Source organism: Drosophila obscura, unplaced genomic scaffold (assembly GCF_018151105.1).
Source record: "Drosophila obscura isolate BZ-5 IFL unplaced genomic scaffold, ASM1815110v1 contig_200, whole genome shotgun sequence".
NCBI lineage: Eukaryota > Metazoa > Arthropoda > Insecta > Diptera > Drosophilidae > Drosophila > Drosophila obscura.
Window position 1 is genome coordinate 4,752,766 of NW_024542791.1, and position 20,894 is coordinate 4,773,659.

At 41.5% G+C, this 20,894-nt stretch overlaps 1 protein-coding gene across 3 annotated transcripts in view; it reads left to right on the forward strand.

The window, feature by feature from the left end:
• Positions 1–20,894, forward strand: part of LOC111077335 (putative neural-cadherin 2) — a 103,929-nt gene that overhangs the window by 8,799 nt on the left and 74,236 nt on the right. For 2 of the 3 annotated variants that reach the window (XM_041593926.1, XM_041593928.1), the window contains exons 2-3: positions 4,922–4,962; positions 17,371–18,117. In XM_041593926.1, the coding sequence (XP_041449860.1) occupies positions 18,063–18,117 (55 nt within the window). In that variant the 5' untranslated portion in view covers positions 4,922–4,962; positions 17,371–18,062. The remainder of the gene's footprint in view (positions 1–4,921; positions 4,963–17,370; positions 18,118–20,894) is intronic. The other variant, XM_041593927.1, reaches the window with a different exon arrangement.

Here is a 20,894-nt window from a genome sequence, read left to right on the forward strand (position 1 = left end):
CTAAATTTATGGCTTGCCAAGTGGTTAATTGTGAATGCGAGTTCGCGGCTGAAGCGCTGAATTGTGGATTGTCTGCTGGATTATAAGTGAAATGGGTTGTGAATGAAAATGTGGCAAACAGTAGCAGGTTAAGCGGAAAATTCTGTTTGTAGAAGTGTCCCTTTGAAGCCAGAGAATCGTTTATTGAAGTGCCGATTGCAATTCCATAGTTCCAGCAAAATTTCAGTTCGGAGTAGTGCATGCAATTTCCATGAAAATATCTCTAGTGCATGAGAATTGCTCATTGATGTGGCATTACTAATTCCCCATTCTCTGACATTTCCACAGCTCTGGGCTACGCCTCGGTAAGTCCACAACTAATGAGGTGGTTCCCCCTCCCACAGCCCGGGCGGCAAGGTGGCAAGGCGGTAAGCTTGTGCTATACACTCACACACGTATATATTCTCTAGGCCCACACCATAAATTCTGTTATTTGTTTGGGTCAGTGGAGTGCTGAGGAGGGTGACCAAATATTTCGGTTCGATCATGAAACGCCACCTAATGAGAAATTGTATTAAACTACAAATTTAATCCTCTAACTAATTTTGCAAGCACGCTGGAAGCAACACGCACACATTTGGCAGCATCCCCGATGGCTTTGCCGACACTCGGACATCCTTACAGCTGCGACAAACTGACAATCTCTGTGGGTATGTGTACATAGATGCATGTATAGGTATTGAGTTTCTAAAACCCCAGTAAACCCACCCCCTAAAACTAAAACCGAACTGAGCTGAACTGAAAATATGCACAGGCGATTGAATCAATTAAAAGTTTGCCACACAAGTATGCAACACCAGCTACAAAAGTGGAGAAAGCCAGAGAGTTTTTGGTAAATTTACCCAAAAAATTAACAACAACCAGCAGATGGAAAATCTGCAAAGGGAAAATGTATTCCCCAATGGAGCCGAGTGGAAAGTGTGGGCAAAGTAACTTCAACTTCTATGATAGGTAAAGTGCACAAGTTGTGGCAAATATTTTGAGCGCACTTTATTGACCAATACTCGTATGCGTTGCAGCTGCCAGTCAGGCAGTCAGCCAGTCAGCCAGTCAGAGGGAGAAGTGAGTGGCAGAGGGGGGACAGCAATTGATGTTGGTTCTTGAGCAGCTTGAATGGGGTGGGGGGGGTGGTACAAGTTTTCTCTGGCAACCAATGGAAATGACTGACTTCTGACAAACTTCCATGCAGCTCGTGCGCACTGAGCGGGAAAGATTGACATTTTTTAATTGCAGCCAAGAGTTGGACAAGCTATTGGGTCATGTGAGTGGATAAACTCTAAGATTAATCAATTATTGTTAAGCTGGGGATTGAAAACAATCCAAGGAGAGATAGTAGTCTTTGTGTAATCTCCAGAGCTCTCGTTTAATGACAGACAGAGAGGGAGAGAGAGTCAGTCCCAAAAGCTGGGACTCCAAATAGCTGGAGACTTAACGTACTCCACAGATTGCATACGAGTAGTACGAGTAGAAGCCATATAAATTGATGGTTTTCCACAGCCCGCATGTAAATGAAAAACCCAGACAATTGCATTTGCGTCAACTGAAATGCAATCGTTTGAAATTTTAATGAAATTGAACAAACTGTGCTGCACGAAAGGCAGCTGCAGCAGCAGCAGCATAAAATAAGAAGTAATTGGCAGGCAATAAAAAATGGCCAAGAAAACTAAGAAAGAATAAAATTCAGTTGGCTGGGTGCGGTGGGGTGGGGGGAAAAGAGGTTTGTTCCGCAACGACAGCAAATGGAAATGGAAAACTTGCACTCGTCCGTCGAATCTATTTGCACTAAGTGTTCGTTAGAAAATGTTTGCATAGCAGCACTCAACGTCATTCAAAACACATGTAGAACGGGTGCTGGGATAAGGCTGTGCGACAGGGACTGGCGCTGCGACTGAGATTGAGGAGAACTGAGAAACCAAGGCCGAGGCTGTCCCGAAGACTGAGGCTGTTCCGGAGACTTTAGCAGGACACGGAACGACAGCCGTGACTGTGTGCGTGGTGTGTGTGTGTGTGCCTGTAATCTGGTTGAGTGCGGGAAATCAAAGAAAATCAATAAAAGGAAAATTGACGTAGGAAAACAGAAATGTGCATCATTTTCACTTTATGCAAATTGCAAAATGTGTGATGAAGTCGACAGCACCAATGATGGCGGTGGTCCCCTTTTTTTCTTTTCTCCTATTTATTCGTATTCACTCAATCTCAAGCGCAGTACGATTGCGAATGCGAGTGCGAGTGCGAGTGCGAGTACGAGTACGAGTATATATGAATGAATACAAATAGAAGAGGAGAGTTTGTGTGTGCGCGCGCCTGCCACTGTGTTTGTCATGTGTAAATGCAATGGCTGACAAAAGGCATTTGCATATTTAATGTTATTACGTTATTTTGCATGGCATACAAAAATTTATGTTTGCATGCGACAAAACTCTCAGACATTTTCATGCTCATGTGAGTAACCGTAGCCCGTAGCCCGTGCCTCATGGCGTATACGTACTCCCATATTCGTTATATTTCCCACAAAATTTCGCAATAATTTCGTTACAACTTTTTAGCACTGGGACTCGTTGGGGATTCTTGCCACCGCCATCGTCATCGTCATCACCATAAATAATAAAATTATTGTGCTGCCAGTTTGAATTTACGCCCATTTCCCCCTCTCCACCCGTTTCCACCATTTTTCCATCCAAATGCCAGGAAGAGACTGTGGAATAGTGGAGTAAATATTGAAAATGCACAACAACAAAAAAAGAAATGAAAATGCCATTAAAAACACGTTTCAGATTTCATGATGAGAATAGTGTGGCTCTCCGGAGAGCATTTATCCCTCCACTAACTGTGTTGGCCCCAAGTCATCATGTCAGATTGGGATACAAAACTATCGCTGAATGCAGCGGGGGCTGTGAATGTAGCCATCAGCATTGCAGGAGAGGGAGTGCGAATCAATAATCCAGTGGTTTCCGGTTTAAAGGGTTGCTTAAAGCGACTCTTCCAAGCGATTATGGCTACTAAAAGTACATCTAAGGAGATCAAATTTAATGTACCATACTTTCTAGGGCAGGCAATTTTCCGTTCTGAGGGAATATATCAGCAGGAGACAGTGCTCCATTTATAATTTTAAATTCTGTATCATCATAATCAAAGCTTAATGTAGTAGCACATACGCAAGCGGATCCGCTTCAAAGGGCACGCACATGGCTCTAGGAGTAGCCTCCTTAAAGAATTCCCCATACTGTGTTGCTGTTGCTGCTGCTGCCACAAAGGACGCCCACACAGTGCTGCTGCTGCTGCTGCTGCCTCAAAGGACTCGCACACGTTTCTAGGCTGCCGTTGTGCTCAAAGGAGCACAAACGAGCGGCCAAAAGGCAAAGTGTGACTTCAGTCACTTGACATTGGCAGGAAACCAAAGGCCAAGTCAAGAGTGCGATAGAGCCCTGGCCTACATACATTATATAGAGACCGGTAGTCAGAGCCAGGATGTGTGTGAACCCACGATACATATACAGAGGGCGGTGGGGATAATAAAGAGAGACTGGGATTGAAGAAGAGCGCCAGAAAGTGAGAAAGGAGAGATACCATCTTCTGGCCGACAATCATGGCAGCCGCAAATCATCATGGATATTTCGAAAATTTCATTACATTGTTAGGTTGTGCTGGGCTAAAGGTGGATCCATCCAAGACCCCACCCCCTGCCACCTATATCCAGCATCCCTTGGAGCATCGACCAGCTCACTTTCTCGCCGCTTTTTCTACCCCACCCACTGTATGGCAGTGTGCACTTGGCTGAATGTTATCTACCATTCCAAATGATGTCAACGAATGGTTAGATGAGGTGTGCTTGTGTCTGTCTGTGTGTTATATAACTCCACGAACACGAACACACATACACTTATGCTCGCTCACACACACTGAGACACACAGTTAATGACGTCTCTGGCTCTGTGCACTGGAAATTCCCCAGTAGCCAGGAAAATCAGCCAGAACGTACACCCAGCCGCCATTCATTTCTACCATTTTCCCCAAACCATTTCCCTGTGTTTTTTTTTTTGTTTTTTTCCGGACACCCTTCCTATAGCATCCCTAGCATTCTGGTCTATGTCCATGTGTCCTTGTTGTTTTTTTGCGGGCTGTGTCGGCCAGCGTGCCGCAGCAGCCGAGGCTGGGGGATGGTTGGAAAGTCCTGTGTGCCAACTAAAACTCGGCCCGTAATCTCAAATGGTAGAGCACCAACAGCAGAGCAGCAGCAGCAGCAACAACAAAAACAACAACAATGCCTGGCAATCATGTTGTAACTGCCAGCAACAAAAACAGCAGCAGCAACAATAGTAATAACATCAGCAACAAACAACAAAAACAACAAAAACAACAACAACAACAAAAACAATGAGAACGAGAAAGAGAAAATGTGTTTTCACATTAAAATTTAAGATTTCAAGGAAACATTGGCCGGAATTTCATTAGATGAATGCTGAGGGTTGGCTGACTTTAAAAAGGAAGCTGTCGAAATGAATGGATGCATAGGAGATTAGGAAAATATGGATTTGTTTTTCATTTTCTGTGCCGGAAACCATATCTGAAATTGATGGATTACCAACTTTGCTGGCATATAACATAGCTAACTAAACTGAAAGCGATAGTCTGCATATAAGGGGAGGTTTCGGAATGGTTTAGTTGGATATGTTTAAGAGTCTTTAGCATCAAAATTGAGAGCACAAGCCATGTGTGCAAATACGAAGTTTCGGTCGCCAAAATATACAATTTCCATCCTTAAAATTTGTATTTCCCTGTCAATTATTTATAAGCCTAAATTCAGAAACGATTCCTTTTACATTTACAATGTGCTCAATACATTTAATTAATACAACACTTTCCATGTTCTCTTTCTTTGCAGTTCAAAAATAAACCAAAATTCTGAGACAAATCCCTAGAACGGTAAGCAAATTTCATCTTCTATCCGATTATGCCATAAAAGACCTTAAATAAACCTCATTTAGGCAATCTAAATGCCAAGTACTCTCTTAATTTATTTATGAAAATGTATTCAAACCATTTTCCATACAGGAAAAATTGCCTGCAATTCACATTGAGCACCCATAAATACCTTGAGCAATTGCTATTGCCTTACAGCGCTGTTATCTCAGCGCAAATCTGGGCAATTTAATAAAAAATAAAGACACAATCTACATATCCGAGTACACCCATACACATTCCTTGCCTGCTGCATTTGTCTGTAGAAACCAATTTGGGGTTTACCTAAAAATTTCGTAGAGCGAGCGACAAGCAGAACAAAGGGGCGGAAAATCAACCTTTCACTCTCACACAATTTGTATTTCTAAATCGCAAACAAATCGAAAGCCGCAACCGCTCCAGAGTCCTGTCTGTCTGTGAGAATGTCTCAATTGCAGAAGGAGCAGCAATGGGAAACCAAGGCAAAGGAAAAGGATAAACAGCAAAAGAAAAAGAACAGAAAAGTGCCTTGGGCTTATTTGTCGATTGTTGGGAGGGGAAGGCAATGCAACACACTTTTTGCTCAATCCCCAGGTTTAAATGAATAATGGCAGACACTGCCACCGCCTCCGCCTGCGCATCCGTTCAAGCCAATTTCAATTCCATGCCCTAGCCCAGGTCCTGGTCCTGGTCCCAATCCAACACCTCCTGGAAACTGTGGCTGCGTCATTTCCATCAGTTGATTGCCATTATGTTGTTAAGGTGAAAAGCGCAGTGACATTGTTGTACGTAGATGTTCCTACTGCTGCTGCTGCTGTGGCAGGTGTATTGTGACACTTGAGGCAGCAACACAGTGCCATGAATTGTCTGCCGTTTCTCTTATTGTTCTGTTGTTGAGTGGAAAATGAGTTTACACTTAAGTAAATCACTTTTGCGCTTTCATATTGACAAATGAAATTATCCTGCAACAGCCACAGGAAGAGACACACGACACAGGAAAAGTTTCAGCCCCGAAGCACGCACACGTAACACATTGCGTATACGCAATGTATATGCAATACACAACCAGTGCCTGTCGTGCCACATCTCCATCTCCATCTCCATCTGCATTGTTAACTTGTTTATTAGTTTATGGAATGGGACAGAAAGGTAGAGAGAGACAGATACATGCCTGACCTGGCCCACCAGTGACCCACCAATGAGCCACAGTGATAGAGGAAACTTGATTTCAAGCCCAAAATATTCAAAGGGGTCAGAGAGAGCTCTGCAGAGCATACTCAATTTGCTGGCTAATTTAATATGCAGGCTGCAGCAGAAAAGAGGAGTAAAATAAAGGCATATACCCAAATACATTCAATCCTCGTAATTGGATTTCCAAAAGTTATTGTCTTCAGGTTGTTCTCCTCAACTCATTTTTCCCTTTTCTTTACACATTGCATTTGAAATATCGGCAAAAGTTTTTGTGTATTCGTTTTCCTGGAAGAAAAAGGGTTGAGGGTCGCTGCCTTACAAATTCGTATGAGATATGCATGTTAAGTCATGGCTGACCAAGCATACAAAACTTTTAAATGACTTTTGCTTACTCTTCTGCCCAGAGAAAGAAAAATCTTTGGGGACCGCAGCAGCAGCAGCAGCAGTTTCTCGTATATAACAATAACTTTTCGCATGTAAGTTTAGTTTAATTAAAACTAAAGAAAATATATAAAAAACAAGAGAAAAAATTGTCATCTCTTGGAAGTTTCCGCATTGCATTTTGAGACTTGTCGACAGAACTATTTCAATTTATGTAACATTGCACGTCGGACTTGGCAACTTTTTGAATTCTTTGCTTCACTTCCTCCTGCAGGAAAACCTATATGAGCATACCTTTTGCCATCAGTGTGTGTATGTGAGTGGAATATGTTAAACTTTTGTACATCCCCCAAGCAGTGCACAAGTTTCTACTTGTCTCCTGTCGTCAGAACTGCCCTTTTCGAAGGCAATTATTCAGCTAATTTCACAGATTTCTGTGCAGGTTGCAGCATCAATATGAATTTACTTAAATATTTGCAAAGTATGTCCGTCTACAAAGAGGAGCTCTTCTCATTTTTAGCATTGCTTGTCAGCCGCAGAAAATTACTTGTATACTTACTCGCACTTTTACGGCAGCAAGGCCACGATTTCGCTACCAAAAAGCTATTTTCTTTTTGTTTCACAAACTTATATTTTACTCAAAAGCACACGCTGGAAAAATTCCTTAAGCTCTTCCGACAGACGCCTATCACTTGGCTGGAAGACGCCTTGACTCGCTCCGTCAGTTCCCAAGTTGGTCTTTTGAAATATTTAGTCGTACCTGTAGGTACCCTGTAGGTGTGGGTTGAAATGGGGCTTTCTCAGTGATAAAATGTACACAGTTTGGAAGATTATGTAGAACAGGAAGCTTAGGAGATTACTGGAGATAGTGCTCGAATAATTTCTGAGTTATTCAATAAACGTCTTGTCATATCTGGAATCTATACTCAGTTCTTTTAGTTAGATAACTTCTCATATCCCTTCTCCTACAAGTAAAACCTTAACTGCTTATGCTTGAAAATGGATATAAATTATGCACCAGTTAGGGTATACTTTTATCTCTAATATTTAGTTGCTCTACTCGTATCTCTCTCTGTGGTACCATTTTCTTGTTATGTTGATTATTTTCGGCTGGCTGTTTGCTATATTTCACCGCACAATTTCCTGCCGCCACGAGCTTTGAAAGTATCAAAGAGCTGACTTTTTTTTGTTATTATTTTTATGTTTACGCATACCCTCGGCAACGGATTTTTTAATTTTAAGGAACATTTGGGAACGCACATAAGAATGCATTTTTGCTTCACAAATATTTCGCTGAAAAGTACTGGCAGAATATTTTCGTTTTGAATGTCCCGCACTCATCAGATAAAAATAGCTGTCTTTTAAACAGAATGGCAGCGCTGGTCTATTGGATTTGGAAAGCCCCAACACACCAGAGATCCCTTTCATAATATCCAACTAGCTGTTAGGATAACAAAATAACATTTTGACATGAAAAAAACTGTATAGAAGGACTATTTAAAGTGTGTGTTTCCCCTTTAAATTCCAACATTTTCCATCATCTCTCAAAAGGGTATTCAAACCATCGACCTACCACAGCTGTTAAGTTACGTATCTTTCAACCATTTTTGTGTGAGCCTCATTCCTAACGCATCCTCCGTACACACACACACACACACACACACACTCGAACCGGCATAATATTTATAATGAAAAGTGTGCAAAGTGCAGGCATAAGTTGCAAGTTTATGCCAGGCCCTCGATTCATCCACATAACCGTATGTACTACATATATGTATCCATAACATACCCCGGGAACCTCTCTGCCGAGTGCTTTGAACCTGCTGCACCTTCCGCTGTAACTCAAAATAGTTTTTGTTGGCATTTTGATAACGTGGCGTATGGCAGCGTACGTTAGTCTCTGCTATCAGCTGCTTCCTGTTGTTAAGTTTCTGGCAGCCAACTAGTGTGCAAAGTAGGTTAACAACTGAAAACGTTGCTGGGTGCCAAAGGGTGTATACTAAATAGTGCTTAATGCCATATAGCCAGGAATATTGCTTAGGTGAAAATCAATTCAATTTCGAAAACACACAGACTCAGACAGCACATTATGCTGATGCTCATTGTAATCTCTTCCGACGACCTCCCATGAGACCCAACACAATGCCAAGTGGTTGTAAAAATCAAATGTTATAGACACAACAAGGGCCAGGAGAGGAGTGGAGGGGAGAACATGAGCCAGGGCCAACACAATCTGGCCAACACAAAAGTCAATATGCATCCTGCTGGTGCATTTCTCAAGTTGGGTAATATTGTGGGAAAGCTTTGCATGGGGGGCGGGCGTATGCAGAGATCCGGGATACGTTTTTTTGTATTCCAAACACATACGAGGGAAGTCCGAGAAGTACTTCAGACTGGAGACTCAACAAATAATGGAAGGAAACCTTAAAAGTTGTTCCAAGAATGAATACCAAGATTCTGATGACAAAACCATCCCTAAAGAAATCAGACTCAGATTTATACTGATATACCAACATTTCAATAAAGTAAGACTTGTACTTTTTACTTTGTAGGCTCTTGTACGTAGCACCCCTCGCATATTCCATACACCCACAACATTTTGCAACGTCTTAGTTTTTAGTCAGAGTGTTGTCCTCTTTTTTTTTACTGTTAATCGGCTGCAAAAACAAAATGTACTCGAGTGGCAAAAGTTCCAGAAAAGCAGCTGCATCCAACTGTGAATGCAAACAGGAGAAACCAGCAGGCAGCAGGCACAAGGCAAAAGGAAGGAAATAGTTACTGGAAGATTCCCTAATGCGGTTTCCACACATCAGACCTCCCTCCCTCTCACTCTCTCTCTCATTCTCTCTCGCTTTGGCACACTGTCAGTATGTGTGGTTCTGCTGGTAGTTGCTGCTAAATTGTTGCACCAGAGTGCCTAATAGCAATTCAATTTGTTCTTAAACGTAAGCTTCAGAGTGGTAACAGCTTGAATTCGCACAGAGCCAGAAAGCTGCCAGGGAACAGGGATTCAAGGGCTACTTTAAAACTAGAAACGTTTCGATATGAAAATTATTTGATGGGTTGAGCATTTCCATTTCCATTTATGCCCGAAAGCTACGGGAGATAGACACTGAGGGCGTACTCTATTTCCGACAGAATCCTTTTTTCTTATGGTCCTAAAATTAAAAATTTGATAAATGCCGAAATGAGAGTGAAATGATGAGAATTTCACGTTAGCATTTATGAACAAAGTGGTGTTAATTTTTTAATGAATAAGAGTCCTAAGGCCACAGAAGTAAGATAGTAAAGGGAGAACCTCTGGGTTTAGGAATGCTTGCTATGGAGAGTTATGTGAAATATTTCGTTAACATTTCCTGACTGAATTATTCAGAGAATTCAAAGGATAAAAGTCAGAATCATTTTCAAACGATTTGTAAAGTTACTTTCCTGAAGAATGAAATTTCCCAAACTCTAACGAATATGATCTCCATTCCATTTCACTCAGTGTTCATGCAACAGAGCTCCAATTAGCACCAAAACTTCTTGCAACTCCACAAATGAATCAATGGAAAAGCATAGAAAATGAAAAAATTCGGTAATCAATATTAATGCCAGCACCCGAGGGAATCTATTATGGAACACAAAAAGCAAGCCTTCTTTTCGAACTGTATTTTGCCCGAATATCAAATGAGGTTTGCCATGGCGAGTGTTGAGCAATGGCTAAATGAGCGAAAAGCTATTAGGACCAGCCGTAAATTCAACAGTTTATTGGCTTGGCCCCAAAAGTGCAGCCAAAATATTTTGCTCCTCTTAATTGAAAATGCACTTGAGCTCACCTTCCATTTGGGCCCTCGTCCATTGCCCAGCTTTCGGATACCGCTTCTGTTGCTCGTCTCGTCTAGAGCATTTCTAATGAGCACTTAACAATTACATACCTCCCGAGTGGGCTCCAAGAGTGGGGCTCTGATGGTACTGGAATTCTTTACCATTTCTCTCTGTCCTTTTGCTTCTCTTCCGTTTTATCGTTGCCGATGGAAAGGCGGTGAAAAAGTTTAGCACATACTTTGCTCTACTTTATTTCCCAATGTCCTTTTAATCAAAAGGCAACTTGACCATTCCACCAACAAAGACATTCCCATTCACATCCACATCGCCAACGACAAGGAACCGACAAAATGGAGCATTGAACAGCCATCGACTTGGACGGGAAAGGAAGGAGCAGGCACCAGCACTGCCACTGGCAGACTGGCACTGGAAAGCAGCATTTACCTTCTGGAGTGCACTTCAAGATGCACTCGTTTAATTGAGTGACCCAAAAATGAACGAGCTGCATGTTTAATTTCTCGCTCTTGTGCTTCTTAAGCACTGATTGAGTTGCTCTTTAAATATTTAAAGATCTCCCTTTGGCATCGACTTGAAAGGAATAAGTGTTGCCTGTCAAGTGAAGTCGCCAAAGGGAAGCTAAGAGGGAATCAGATCTAGCAGGTTGTTTGTATAGAAATGGTGGGGGGATGCAGAGCCAATTGCTGTTACTAGATTGAATGCTAAATGGGAACTTCTATCCAGTAAGAACGCTGTAAAATGTAGTATACGTGAATTTTGACACTCTTTTTTCAGCATTCACTCTAAGCAATTCGTATTAAATTTTTGTTAAATTCTGACAACCACTGAGGGACATCATCTGGTTAGGACTTTGCCCACGTTGCTTGGGGTGGTTGCTTCCTTCCGGCGGCTAATATCAACATGGAGTCTCGCATACAAGTCGATTGCATGTTGCTGGTGAATTAATAAACCAAATGAAGTACACGGCACACCAGGAGCACTCATCCATGGGGATCCTGGGCAGGGTCCTGCAAAGCCCACGCACAGTGCTGCCTCCTGTCTACCCATTAATGCGTGTACATAAAACCAAACTGTGATTTTCCTTCTTCCTTCCTCGGTTTCCCCGCTGCTTTTCCTCTCTGCTCTTTTTTTCTTTTTTTTTGGATTCATCATGAATTTATGCGGTCTGCAGGTTAATGATATGGATACGGCAAGTGGCTCGGAAAAGGGGCACAGAGGGTTCCAGGGGTGCTGAAAGTGCTACAGCTAATTATGCGCATGTCGAGGTCTGAGCGGATGAGGTCATGTACCAGCCCCATTAGTTGTATTATTCTAATGAGTGAGGGACAAATTAATCGTGCAGAGAGGAACCCAATGAAGTGAGGGAAGTGCCAAATGAAAGGGCTCCCCACGTTGAGTGGCAAGAAAGGCACTTGGGGAAAATGGTCAAACATTAACACTACCAGCTGTTTGGATCCACTTTTCCACTCTCTCTCTCTCTCTGCCCTCTGCCCACCCAGGTAATCGTTTTGCAGTTTTTCCTTTCCTTAGGGATTATTGCGGCTTTTATTCGACCCTTAATACGCGATTGCTGTTGGTCATGGAATTGCAACCATTTCAATAACAATCAGAACTTTTGCCAACATTTTTGCTCTCCTCTCGAACCACTTAATTTTTAATAACAACCATTTAAAACGTGCGTCCCACTTCTCGTTGCATTGCCACTCGATTCAGATGTCATTACTTGAGTCAACATGCAATCAATGTGATATATTAAGCGCCAAGTGAAAAATAATGCTACACAATTAACAATAATTGCACTGGCTATGAGAAATGCGGTTCGATTGTGTGAAAAATGAAATGAAATACAAACATAAAAGTAGAGTAGCTCAAGATAATGATTCTGTGGATACTCTTCCGCGATTACTAGTAGCAAATGCACAAAATCATAAAACAATCTTAAGAAAATAAAAGATAGGTAGGACTAATGAATTCAGAGAAATTTCCCCTTTTCGGAAAATCAGAGCTTTAATTTTTTATATCAACCATATTATTTAAATCTCTCATAAGACTTCCCCTTCTACTTACCTCGAAATAAGTCCCAGCAGAAGTCCCTTTATCTACCTCCAACTTCCCTAATTGACTTTTTCATAACCCAAGATATCTGCAGGAGCAGTTAAACACACGAGTACATAAATCAAATCAAAGAGGGAGGCCATAACGTTGATCACGTAATTGATTATGCAATGTGTAGAGCGGGCTGTGTCATGAGGGGCGGGGACCGATAGAAAGAGAGAAGTAGCACACTCCATCCGATTCTGTTTCGCCAAGAGATTTCGCAATTAACAAGGAAAAAGTTGGCTATCATTTTGGGTATGGGCGAGTGTCCCCCTTTTATTAGAGAGAGAGTGCCAGAGCACACGCAACTCACCAGCACGTGGGGCATAAAAAGTCTGGTCTTTGGGTCCAGTCGGATGGTTGGATTGTTGGATTGTTGGACTGCTGGTCCGTTGGGTTTCTGTTGTTGTTCCTACTGCTGTGGGAGTGTGTAGGCACGTGACAATAAAGCGCCGATCCGTTTAACTATTGTGTGCCATAAGGATTAATGGCATTTACATAATTTCCCCATGTGTGAGTGGGTGGGAGTGGGAGTGGGTTAGGAGTGGGCAGCTGGCAGTTTTGATTCTGATAGAAGGCCATGGCGAGGTGTTACTGCCATCAGCGTCTGTTAACCCAAACAAGCAGCCAACCCAACCATCGAGACGAACACGCATTTCAGCATTTCCGAATTTTCGTGGTACTAGGACTGGGACAGAGACCACTCGCACGAACAGCTGCTGCAACATGATTGAGCTTTCAATTTGCTGGCCCCGGATGCCAGCCCACTGCTAACCGCCAAACAAGTGGAGCCATCGGAAGCTGGAACCCAGCAGCCATCACCAACGGAATCCAAAATGTTTTGCTGAACAATTTATGAACATTTCTCGCTCTCTCTTTGTATCGCCAGACGCGCAGATGGAATGAAGATTTGCTTTAATTGTTGCGAATTTAGCTGTAAAACGGAAATCCAGCATATCCAGCCCCATAGCAATTTCTAATCAGTGCCCTTCACCCTCACCCTCACCCTCACCCTTACCTGACTGCCCCGAATCTGATGCCGCTTGCGTATCTGAGTTGGGGTTTTCCGGGTATTTCCGCTCTATGGCCATAATTATCCCTCTGACTTGTGCTCGTTCGTGTGTGTGTTCTGTCGGGACATCAGTTGGAAATTTTTCGACAATTACAGAGACAACCGCAGTGAACAGTGAACAGAGAACAGAGTTGTCGTCACACTGAACGTCGAACAGTGAACAGTCTTGCCCTTGTCGTCATTGTCTGTCCATCATGCCTGCTACGACTGCTAGTGCTCATTGGTATTCGAAAATAGTTGGGGCGTTGGGGGTGAACTACAAAAACATAAAAACTTTGCCATGACACTGTCAAACCACAATGGAGTCGCTTGCCCTTCCGCTTGCACTCCTCGTGCAATTGTGAAACATAGTTTTCGGTGGGTCCTGCTGCTGCATCGTGTTCGCAGTCGCAGTCCTCGAAGGCCCGCCCACTCGATCCGGGCATATCTCAGTAGCGACAATTGCATTGGAAATTGGATTAAGCACATGCCACAAAGAAATCAACAGCAGCTGTCTGACAGTGCTACAAAAAAAAGTGGGTTCGGCCATGACGACTGACAGAGGATTTCTGGCAGCTTATCATAGGTGAATGGATAATACCATGCCATACCATACCAAATATAGAGCAGGATAGATAGTATTATGATGTATCCATTCCTATATCCGAGTATGTTGCTAAGTAAAATAAAACTACGCTTTTAATAGCTCAAAATTAAACAAATCTCTGTCTACTCTTCCTTAACTCTGACGCTTCTTCAGTTGGATGCCACAGGCAAATTTCAATACTAATCTGTCATTAAATCCCACAAACAAACCTTCAATGCAAAAAGGGTTCTAAAAATGTTGCATCAGCTTAGCATCAGCATTGCCTGGCAGGGTAGCGGTCGTAAAAAATGTTTGCCATGTGTTGAACTGACAGCGACTATTGCATTACTCTGGAAGCAGACCGGCGCACTCTAGCCATTCCCATATCCCAGACGGCACCACACTCATAAAGAATCATGGAGAGAAATTGTTGAACATAGTCGTCATATCAAGCCATAACTCATGCTTTGCCCTCGTGTTCCTCGAGTCTGTCTCGTCCCCTCCCTCAGTCACATCCACTCCAGCTACTGAAATCTCTTTCTCTTTAATCTGTAGCCCATATTTGGGTTTCTGGATTTTGGTTTGCGTCTCGTTTCGTTGACGTGACGTGACGCTGGAGTTTTGCCTGGTTGGGCAATCACAATGACAGTGCCAATGCCATCCATGTCTTGCACAGTTCAGAGACAAGCATGAGTCTTAGTTTCTCAGTCGTCTGGTGAGGTTTTTTCTCTTTTTTTTTTTTGTACTGTCATATAAACGTACATATATATATATATATATAAAGATGGAATGTTTAAAGCGCGTGCCAGGGATTACACGTGTCAGTGGTCGTGTCAATTGTCCGAATGAAGTGCAAGTTTCTCAATGAGAACATTTCAGAGTACATCAAATTTGGACATTGATTTGCAAATATACGAGGAGAGCATATAAGCATATTGAGCTGTGTAAACGGATCCTATATCCTCCTAATTAGCAAACAAATTTTCGAAGATATTCTTGAAAGTTTCTTACTTAATTCTGCATTTCCAAGTTTACACAACTTTAACTGGCTGCTAATACTTATACTTTTTTTTTTGGGGCGCCTCCATAACTAATTAGGTGACTTAATAGAGACCGTGACGTTGACACGCCAATGAGATGTCGATGGAGATGGTAATGGCGACCCGATGAGGATGCTGATGCTAATGCTGCTGCTGCTGCTGCTGCTGATGATGATGATCCAGCAGCAGATGCTGCGGAATGGAGCACTTCACCACGAACACGTTGAGCATTAATAACTTGTGATTTATAGTGGAGGATTAACTTTTTCCTCTCCATCCACTGATGCTGCACAAAATGGTGTTAAATTGCTCGCAGTTCGATGAAAGTTTTCCCCAGACAGTCAATGTGTATGTTAGATGGCAAGTTTCAGCCAAGGATGGGAAAAGTATTGTGATAAATGGTCTGCCTGAGCACTGTGATGAATTTGCCTGAGAAAAGATCAAGTCGTAGTCTGATTTGTGGATTATGAATATCAAGCAGAGTCAAGCACAGCAAACATCTATTCAGCATAACGAGAAGCAAAACGAAATCCATTTTAAGTGACAACCAAAGACACTTGCAGATAATCACTGGCAACATTTGCATCCAATCCGGCCCAGACCAAACATAATGACAATGTCGGCTGCCCCTCTCTCGCCGATTTCTAAACTGTCTTTTGTTGTGCAAAAAAAAAACACACACACACACACATAAAAAGAGTGTTGGGGAAAAACCCCATGCATAGAGTGCAGGATAAGTCCCTGGCTTTATCCAATCCCCGTCCCGACCATTCGCACTCATTGTGCGAGAGTACCGTCCCGGCTGCAGGTCCACAATGCCACAATGCACAATTTTTACGCGGTCTACTTCATAAATTAAATAGCAGCCGAGTGACATGCGACTCTTGCAGAGACACACACATACTTGTACTGGTACTCGCACCCGTACATATAGTGGAAGCATTATTGTCTTGTGCGGTTGTTAGAAAACAAAACGTCAAGAAAAGTAATTCATGGCACAAAAGAGACAGGCCGCGAGTCGGGACGAGAGACTGTGCAAGACTAGACGGACCGCGAGCCGAGACGAGACGAGCCGAGACTATGACTCTGACTATGGCAATGTCTGTGACAAAGTTTCCACAAAGCTCTGCCATCCCCCCCGCCATATTATCCCCCAGCATCGTTCTGCTCCCCTACTTTGGTATGCTGCCATTAAAGTGTAATTTCAATAAGAGCAGCTGGGGTCCCATCTTAAAGTTGGCAGAGACTTTGGAGCAGCATGTAATCCTGACCTACTAACAATCTCTGAGTCCCGGATTTTATCCTTAGATATAAATCTGTTTGAGCAACTGAATAAGTAAATCATCATCGCACTTCCTAGTGTATTGACATAATTCAATTATTTCACGTTATTGACTGACAACTCAAAGCAGAAACCAAGTGGACTTCTGTATATATTAATACTTTGAAAGCCGGGGAAAATGTAGCAAAATGAATACTTGTCATGTAAATGAATCCTTAAAACGATACTCCATAATTGCTTTACAATATTACATATTTTTACTCATAGAATAACTGCCGCTTCAATTACTGAAACTCACTCTCCGCGGTTTTTTTTTCTGTGCTCTCACTGACTTCTCTCTTTTCACTCCTCTCTCTGCAAACTGTGAGCAAATTTTCCAACTTTATTGCATTTATTAATTATGCTCGACTGCTGTTTAACTGGTTTGCTCTTTTGGTTCTTTTGGCCCATAAATATGTACACAATATATTAAATATAAAAAAATGTGACACACTCGTCCCGCCAACGACTGTCTTTCTGACTGTCTGGATGCCGGCATGCGGCAACAATTATTCAATTTTGTTTTTTTGTTGCTGCATTTATTGCATTTTTAATCGCACTTAATATTTCAGTTTGTCGCTCTGGTGCATTATCCATTGGCATTGGCATTTTCATTATTTTCTTCTGTTCAATATTTATGATGGCCATAATTTGTGTGATGTTTTGGAATCGGCAAAGAGTCAGTGCCATTGCCGTTGTCTGGGATGATTATAGTTAATCAATGGAACAGGTAGAAACCCGTAAAAGAACAACAATGTTGGAGAGTAATTAAAAATTCAATCCCTTAAATATACTTGATAGCTTTAAAGCAAACGTAAATCTATCCCCTTTCTACTTTCACTTGGCTATTTTTTTTCCAAACTAATCTAATCTTTTTTCCATTTCTCTGACTCTTTTCCAGGACAGCCAGCAATTTAAGCTCAATTCAATGGGAAATACAAAATCGCAATAATTGCCAAATCCAGTTAAGAATCGTTCCTCAAAAATAAGGGAAATAAAAGATAACTTAAAGACAAGAAAACGGGAGAAACAAACCCAGAAAACAGAGACGGAAAAACTGAAAATTGCCACAGAAAATTGCATAAAATTGCAACAAGGCGAAGAAGAGAAAGAGCAAGCGATAGAGTAATAGAGAGAGAGATAGACAGAAGCGATAGCCAACAAAAGACAGCGACAAAGGACGCAGCAAGGACCAATCCTAACGGGGTCAGTCATTTACTGCACGATTGCCGAGTCGGGGCCAGCGAACTGAAAGTTTAATTGCCTCTCGTTCCTTCCCGAAAAACAGGGAAAATATACAAAAAAAAAAGAGGAAGAAAAACTTGAACCGAATGCAACAATTAAAATCAAAAAGTTTTCGACAAGATGCTGCTGCTGCCTACGCTGTCGAGGCGACAACAATTCTCAACTGCTGAGCGATTCCATCGACAAGTTTCCCAAGAATAAGAAAACCTTCCAGCCGAGGAAGATTTCTGTGGAAAGCGGAAGAAACCTTCAAAATAAAAGGGTTAGACTATAGCAAACGAGATAGATAGATAGAGAAGGCACGCTGGAGAGTGGCGAGGCTTCATAAATTGTCTGCTTCTAATTTGAATGGACTCAGCAGCATTCGACATTCAAATGCATATTTGGAAACTTTTGTTAATTGGTAAGTGACAGTCCGTGTTATTTAATGCTTGATGGAAACGAAAACTTGACCAGTCCTTGGATAACTTCAGCTCCAAGTCCCAGTAAACAGCAGTGCTCCGCATGGGAGAAAAATTAAGCGTAGGGTAGGGTAACTGAATGCTAATTTCAAACTTTCAACGCATCTTGAATGGGTTGGGAAAATGAAAGAAAAGACAAAAGGGTTTAGTGGGAATGCAGCGAACTTGGTATGCTCTAACAACAGCTGTTGGGGTGAAAGGTTATAATTATTTAAGGAACAAGGGAGCTGGAACCTAAACCAATGCAGAGAAACACTTTTTATTTTGCCTTTTAATTACCACGAAGTGGGTTAGCCTTGGGATCCGAAGCATTATATACACTTGAAGGTCCATATGATGTAGGGAAAACTATATAGCCTCTAGCCGGCCGATTCATTGTTTATCCAATTACACCTTAAATGCTTATCAAATGCTCGGACATTTTATTGTTAGAAATTTAGATGAGTCAGAAAAGCTGAAAATACTAATACCCCCTTGAAAAGGGTATACAAAATCCCCCCGAAGAGCGGCAGAATGCTGGAAAAAAAAGGAACACCCAGAGATAGCAGACCCTCCAAATAAAGGGTTAAAGTTGCCGCTCTCATATTTTTCTTTCATTTTTTTTTCATTTTTGATGTTCCTTTTTTCCATCTCCTGTTCATATTTAGCTTGGCCAAAGAGTTCTGCTTCTCAACAGTTTTTTATCGTCTGCTTTTTGCTGTTTTTCCTGCTAGGCTGGCTTAAATAGTACTTTCACCTACTTTCTGCAGAGAGTCCGAGGTTCTCCGCTACTCCTATCGACTCGACTCGACTCGTGGAAGTTAAAGCTGTTGGAGAGCGGTAGCCCGCAGGGATATACCGCCTCAAGAACATGTTGTGGCTTTTAATTATGAAGCAATCTCGCAGCGTGCTTCCACTGGGCGTCTAGTTAATTTGTGTGTGCGTTTCAAGTTTATTAGAAACCAGCAAATTTTTTAATATAAAACTTGAAACTTTTACAAGTTTGCCAAAATTAATTTGATGTGAAGAAAACTCTGAGCAAAAAAAAAGAAATATATAAAAGAAGCTCCACACTGACAGTTTCCCCTCACAATTTGATGAAATTGCTTTGCCATATTAGCAGGCAATCAACTTTGATTAATATCGAGCACAAAACGTTTTCGACTCGATTCAAGTTCAATTTCAATTTGTGGCCCGCATTCTCCTTCAATCGCAGTTCCATTTTTATCCTTGTGTGCACTTTGACATGGGGATATGGCACTGCTACCACATGCTCGGCACTTAATAAAGTTATTTATCTAGACCCCAGACTCCGAGGTGGAGTTCGGTAGTGGTAGTTATTCGAGGGCCATCTCATGTGATGGATGACATCGATAAGTTCTTATAAATTGCAGACGCTAGTGGCAGACATGCATCTAGCTCTGCCAGAGGAACTTAAGTTGCACTAAAAAACTGCAGTCTCTGCCCCATTCCCTAGAGGGCAATGCTAATCTCCCACACCAAACGAAACCTTGCATAATTACACTCTCAACTGATTCCACGACCCCAATATAAAATTCAACTGCACTTGAGACTATACTTTAGGGTTGACCACAAAAAAATGAGGTTAACAGAGGGTTCGCAAAAATGGAAATTCCTAAAACTTTAGCTCCAAATGCTTACTTAATGAGTGGCTCATAAAAATACTCATATATATGAAAGTAAAGTTCCAGTTCAGGGAAGGGAAACAAACAGAAATGTCAGACACAAACATAAACCGCAACAATTAAACTTTGACAGAGCTCCACACAAACTGCCAGACCAAACTGCTTTATAATGTATGAAGGTTTTTCTGGCAATTGCCAAAACAAAATTACTGCAAATTGCACAAGCAACACTCTCCCGACTCTCTTTGTGTGTGTTTGGGAGTCACTGAAACGGACATCTGTGCAGGATTTGGGGATGAGCACAAAAAAGTGTGGAAGCACAGAAGAAGAAAGCCTTTGTGGCTCAGACATGTGGTTAAGTTGTGAAATTTAATTTTTAAAAGTTTTTAGAAAGATATTAACTTGCTGTGAGCAAGCAAGAGCATAGGGCAAGGAACCTAATCTATCTCAAACTAATTTCAAATGGCAAACTCTCCACAATACTTTATAGCACATCACATCTCAACGAAAGACTGTGTATACACGTGTGAAAGCTTTTTTCCATTCAAGTTTTTTCTGTTATAAGAGTGTATAAGAATTATGTAGAGAGCTTTATCAGTATATTTTCGACTTTTCTGACTTATTAGAAAGAGCGATAGAATATAAGACTTTCATATAATATAAGATAAACTTATAGTAGGTTAGGCAAAAGCTTCTTATCTCCGAAAAATCATCATAAGTTAGAAAAAACTCTTCCGAACAAAGTTTCCTATAATTTGACTTTCGCTAAAATAATCTACTATACCAGCATAGATCTCTGTTTAGTTATTCTACTTATAATAAGAATAAACTAAGTATAGAAGAAGTTTAAATATGTGTTGTATAAGTTTAATGTTTGTAGAAGACTTTGTGAGAACATATCCTTATTTAGAAATAGAAGAGGTGTAGGAGAGTTTTCTAAATCGAACTTCAACTTTTTGTGTACTTCGAAAGTTTGTGTTAAAATTATATTCTACGGTATTGAGCTTTTGAAGCTTTTACATAGACAAGCTCTTATACAAGAGACAAGCTATGCGAATATAATATGCGAATGTCGAACATCTTTCTTTACTGTT